Source organism: Nicotiana attenuata, chromosome 7, assembly GCF_001879085.1.
Source record: "Nicotiana attenuata strain UT chromosome 7, NIATTr2, whole genome shotgun sequence".
NCBI lineage: Eukaryota > Viridiplantae > Streptophyta > Magnoliopsida > Solanales > Solanaceae > Nicotiana > Nicotiana attenuata.
In genome coordinates this window covers 31,647,694-31,653,167 of record NC_031995.1, presented here as the reverse complement: position 1 = coordinate 31,653,167, position 5,474 = coordinate 31,647,694, and the positions used below count along the sequence as shown (strand labels likewise).

Below are 5,474 nucleotides of genomic sequence, written 5' to 3'. Positions count from 1 at the left end.
AGACTTGGGTGTTAGTTAAACTTGTTAGAAATAGTATAAAGAGGTTGTATATAAAATTTGAAGTCATTTAATGGAGATTTGGATTGGTTTTGAACAAGAATTACAATTGAAATTCGTGAAAGAAGCTCGTCTACAGATGCTTGTATAAAGGTGTATAAAACTGTATAAGAGGTATTTATACACCCATATACACTATTATACAATATTATACACTATTAAGTTTTTCTTATCGTGACATCAAACGAAATGGGTAACTTGACCAACTACATTTAACTCTATAGCTTTTAAAAGTAGTGGTCGTAAGAAAACGGATTTTAAAATAAGGTTTGTCAGCGAATGCTTTTACTAGTGCTTTCAAAATATTTACAATATGAATTAGGCCGGGTAAAACTTAAAAATATGGGCCATTTTTTATTATGATGTGAAGCACGTGTATTTTCTTGTAATTCTTTTCTCTATTATAAGCAATAGCCATCTGGCCATAAGTGATTATAATAATTCTTCGAAAGATTGATATCCATGGTAAAACTTGAGGATAAAGTAACGTATGTACTTGTTTATTTTTTCACGTTTACTCTTTTTAATCGATCAATCAATACCTAAAACGAAAAAAACATTATTGCTATTTCCATTATGAGGAAGGCTAGTTTGATGGGATTTTATCACTATCAGCGGATGAAACCTTCGAATTCTTCGTAATAGGCTCGACATTCCCTTACCTTCCAACTCATACAAAAACAGAAAGCATACATTCCAGACCACTTGACTGGCGTATCCATAGATTAAATGCATCTCAAGAACTTAGGATTAACTCCAAATTTTAGGTTCCTATTCACGCCTCAAGGCAGAATTGACAGTCATCACTCATGGCCAGAAACCCAAATCACACCATTAGAGATAGACATCGGATTGACTGGTGGTACAACTACTTATTTAATGAACCATACATATAAAAGAAACAACTTATGCAGCAACTTCATTTCTATATCCACAAACTCGCGGAGATCTTCGACAAGATACAATAGTTCTTTGGATAAGTCCTACAAGATACAACCATAGAATTATCATTTTTGTATTTAGGTACGACGGAAAACCAAGGTTATGCGTCTTCAGCATCACTCATGCTTGGACGAGTATCAATATAGAACTCGGAGTCAACTCCATCAATAATCCTGCCTCTGTTCACAAACATTATCAACAGCAGATAAATGTTATATAGGGAACATTGAAAGTGTGAATACCATTTTTAAGGTGCAAATGTTAATGCCAATGAACATAATAATTTTAAAAGAGAGAAATGAACCTTTCAAGGACAAATTTCCCCTCTTTATACTTCTGGCTTTTCTCATGGGCTGCCTCCTGTGTGGAAGATGCACCAAATACTAGTCGTTAACAAGTCTAGCAAAACTATCAGTGTATGTATATTGTTTGAGTTTAAATACATTACAGAGTAAAAGAACTTTTACACTATCAGATTACCTAAAAGATAACTATATGTACATGAAAATTAGGCAGGTTACCTACAACGATAGATTAAAGTGCAGTGATAGTGTAACAAATCTTTACACTGGCAGTGTGTGTATATTATTTATCTGCACAACAGAACGTATGTATGAAATGCAGGAGGGACCGTTTCCCTCCATTTTATTTTTGTGTGTATTCCCATGCTCATGTGTTTTGACTCTGCGTCAGTGCCAACAAGAGGGGATTAGAGGGAACAAAGAAGTAGAAGGAAGAAGAGAAATTACATATTTCCAGCCAACAATCTGCCCACAACAACAACAAAATATATCTGCTACTGTGTGCATTCCAGAAAGCATCATCCTCTCCTCATGAGGTCCAAAAGTTATATTCACCCTGAATCATAGACAGACAGAAAGGTGAAACTTCCACATATACTGGAGGAGAAAATTAATATGATCGGGCTGCAAAGGAAAATAAAAATACTAAAAAATTGGTGCTAACAACACACATATATTGCACCATGAAGAAGGCAAAATAAAGAAGATCATTGAACTAGATGTCTTTGATGTGAATCTGAAAATTTGGAGTTCTCAAAATAAACCGTCATTGGAAAGAGATCGCTTCCCAATCCTAACATAAACTAATTCATTCCACCCTTAATTGAACAACCAGCTTGAGCTGAAAGACGATTCATCTTAGCTTCCTATCAGAAAATAGGCTTTAAAAATAGCTACATCTTTAAGGAAGCAAAGTGATCTTCTACCAACTACAGCCACTAAAAAAACTCATCCTACACACAGCAACTACGCAATAGAAGTACAGAATTCAATCCAGCATGCTACATTATCTTTCATTTTGACTTCCTAGGTTGATAGCCCAATAATATGGACAACTAATTACTTCAATAATGAACACTTGAACTATATTTGTAGGCATCGAGGGAAGCCCAATTCTTGAAGATAGATGGGCAAGAAGATATGCAAACATACATGTTGAACATGTAATATGTAGCAACCTTGTACAAGCGACCAACAACAACAACAACATACCCAGTATTATCCCACACTGTGGGGTCTGGGGAGGGTAATGTGTACGCAGACCTTACCCCTACCTTGTGAGGATAGAGAGACTATTTTCAATAGACCCTCGGCTGAGGAAAACATAAGTACCACATTAATGAAAATATAGACAAGAAGAATATGTTGTTGTTGTTGTTGTATAGACAAGAAGGGACAGCACCAAAAAGCCATATAAAAGCAGAATAAAAACAGCAAGATAGTAAGGTATCAACAATGAAAGAAAATCACGGTTAATCATAAAAACCTACTACCAACAGAAAGAGAGACTGCGTGCCAATACTACTGTTATGCACACTCAAGACTACCTACTCTACTACCCTAATTCTCGACCTTCATACCAACCTATCACGGGTCACGTCCTCGGTCAGCTGAAATTGCGCCATGTCTTGCCTAATCACCTCTCCCCACCTCTTCTTTGGCCTACCTCTACCTCTCCGTAGGCCCTCCAATGTCAACCTCTCGCACCTCCTCACCGGGGCGTCTGTGCTCCTCCTCCTCACATGACCAAACCACCTAAGCCGCGCTTCCCGCATCTTGTCCTCAATAGGGGCCACTCACCTTGTCGCGAATAACCTCATTTCTAATCCTATCTAACCTGGTATGCCCGCACATCCATCTCAACATCCTCATATCTGCTACCGTCATCTTCTGGACATGAGCAATCTTGACTGGCCAACACTCAGCCCCATACAACATCGTCGGTCTGACCACCACTCGATAGAACTTACCTTTAAGTTTCGGTGGCACCTTCTTGTCACACAAAACACCGGAAGCGAGTCTCCATTTCATCCATCCCGTCCCAATACGATGTGTGACATCTTCATCAATCTCCCCATCCCCCTGAATAATAGACCCAGGGTACTTAAAACTTCCTCTCCTAGGGTTGACCTGCAAGTCCAGCCTCACCACACCTCCCCTTCCCTCCTTGAGTCTCACCACTAAACTTACACTCCAAATATTCTGTCTTGGTCCTGCTCAAGTTCAAACCTTTAGACTCCAGAGTCTGCCTCCATACCTCTAACTGCGCATTCACAACGCCTCGTGTCTCGTCAATCAATACAATATCATCTGCAAATAGTATGCACCACGGCACCTCCCCTTGAATGTGGCGCGTCAATACGTTCACCACCAGGGCAAACAAAAAATGGTACAAGCGACCAACACTTGTGTGAATGTGGCTAAGCCAAATCGTCATGCTCAAATGCCCATAATAACTAGCTTATGCTTTTGAGACATTGAAACGTAACTCAAATGTGAAAAACTCCTATATGCCTCAAGCTCATTTCTTTACAATATCCTTTTTTTCCTATATGTACATTTTTTGTTAAACTTCAAACTCCCCTTGTACTTTGCTATCATCCTTTTCTCAACAACTAACTGCGCGTTCACAACGCCTCGTGTCTCATCAATCAATATAATATCATCTGCAAATAGTATGCACCACGTCACCTCCCCTTGAATGTGGCGCGTCAGTACGTTACACCACCAGGGCAAACAAAAAATGGTACAAGCGATTGTGTGAAAATGTGGCTAAGCCAAATCGTCATGCTCAAAAGCACATAATAACTAGCTGATGCTTGTGAGCCATTGAAACTTAACTCAAATGTGAAAAGCTCCTATATGTTTCAAGCTCATTTCTTTACAATATCCTTTTTTTCCTATATGTACATTTTTGGTTAAACTTCAAACTCCCCTTGTACTTTGCTATCATCCTTTTCTCAACAAGTAATTTCATAACCCCCCCCCCCACCCCCCACCCCACCCCCCAAACAAAAGAAGAATAAAACAAGGTTATCAAAAATTAAATTGTAAGAATAACATATTCACTCATAGAACAAGAGTGACTTGGTATCAATCCAAAGTTAAAAAATAATTCAAAGGCACTCACGCATTACTGAATAGGTATGCTTTTCCCCTTCGGCAATGAAAAGCCTGACCAAATAGCATAAAGGAGATTTCATCAGACATAATTAACCATGCAAATTTAAGTACTACAGTACAACTTATGCAGCAAAATTCAACTCAAAAGCAATTTTCTCAGGCAATATACCACGGCAAAGCAAATAAGCTGACAGTTAAACAAGGAGATAGAAAAGTTGTTGAGTTAGAGTTAAAGAAGTTTCAGCTAATTTTTCCTGCTTCTACATTGCATCGAAAAATGGAACTGTCAGCTTGAACAGAGAAGAATCTGCAATTTAGTTCTAATCAAAAGCAGTGTTCAATAGGTCATCATTGGAAAGGCCAAATCTTTAACCACTTCCTGGAATTTAAAACTTTCTAAATTAAGCAGAAACAGGTAGTAACATTTGCAATAAGGAACATAAAAAAGCTAAGAATTTAAGTTGTAGCCAAAATATAGAGGGTACAAAGAGGGCGGACTTTACCCTGGAAACAAGGTCATCAGAAAGGGCAAGTTGGGTTTTGCAGAATTTGCAATTGTAAGTTGTGCCTTGAAGATCCACCACAAATATCCTCCCCATTTTTACACAAACAGGGGTTTGAGGTTTTAGCCACAGATTCCGAAACTCCAAAAAACAACAAAAGTACACCGACTTACATTATAGAAAATTTTTATTTTGTGTGGTGGCTCCCAGATTGTGTGACACACAAAATAAAATCACTCTACATTATAGGTGGTCCTGATTTCACTAATTACAAGGCTACCTACCTACTATCTTTTCTGATTATGATTGTCTGTGACCTAAAGCTTTTTGGTCTTACTACAGAGGTTTTGTGCTGTTAATTACTTTTGTTTTTACAAAGTAATTGCATACCTTTTTGAAAAAAATTACTAATAAATACTTTACCCAAATTCTCCTTCATCACTCAATTATTTGCTGGACGAATTAGATTATTAAAACAGTAACATTTTATATATATATATATATATATATATATATATATATATATATATATATATATATATATATA

The 5,474-nt window shown here is 37.4% G+C and overlaps 1 protein-coding gene across 1 annotated transcript; it reads right to left on the bottom strand.

Annotated features, from left to right (window-relative positions):
- LOC109228898 (protein yippee-like At5g53940) lies at window positions 788–5,255 on the bottom strand. The gene is made up of 5 exons (XM_019394147.1): window positions 4,928–5,255; window positions 4,432–4,475; window positions 1,749–1,857; window positions 1,304–1,359; window positions 788–1,178 (listed from the first exon to the last, which is right to left on the bottom strand). The coding sequence occupies exons 1-5, from the start codon at window positions 5,021–5,023 to the stop codon at window positions 1,100–1,102; spliced, it is 384 nt and encodes a 127-aa protein (XP_019249692.1). The 5' UTR covers window positions 5,024–5,255; the 3' UTR covers window positions 788–1,099.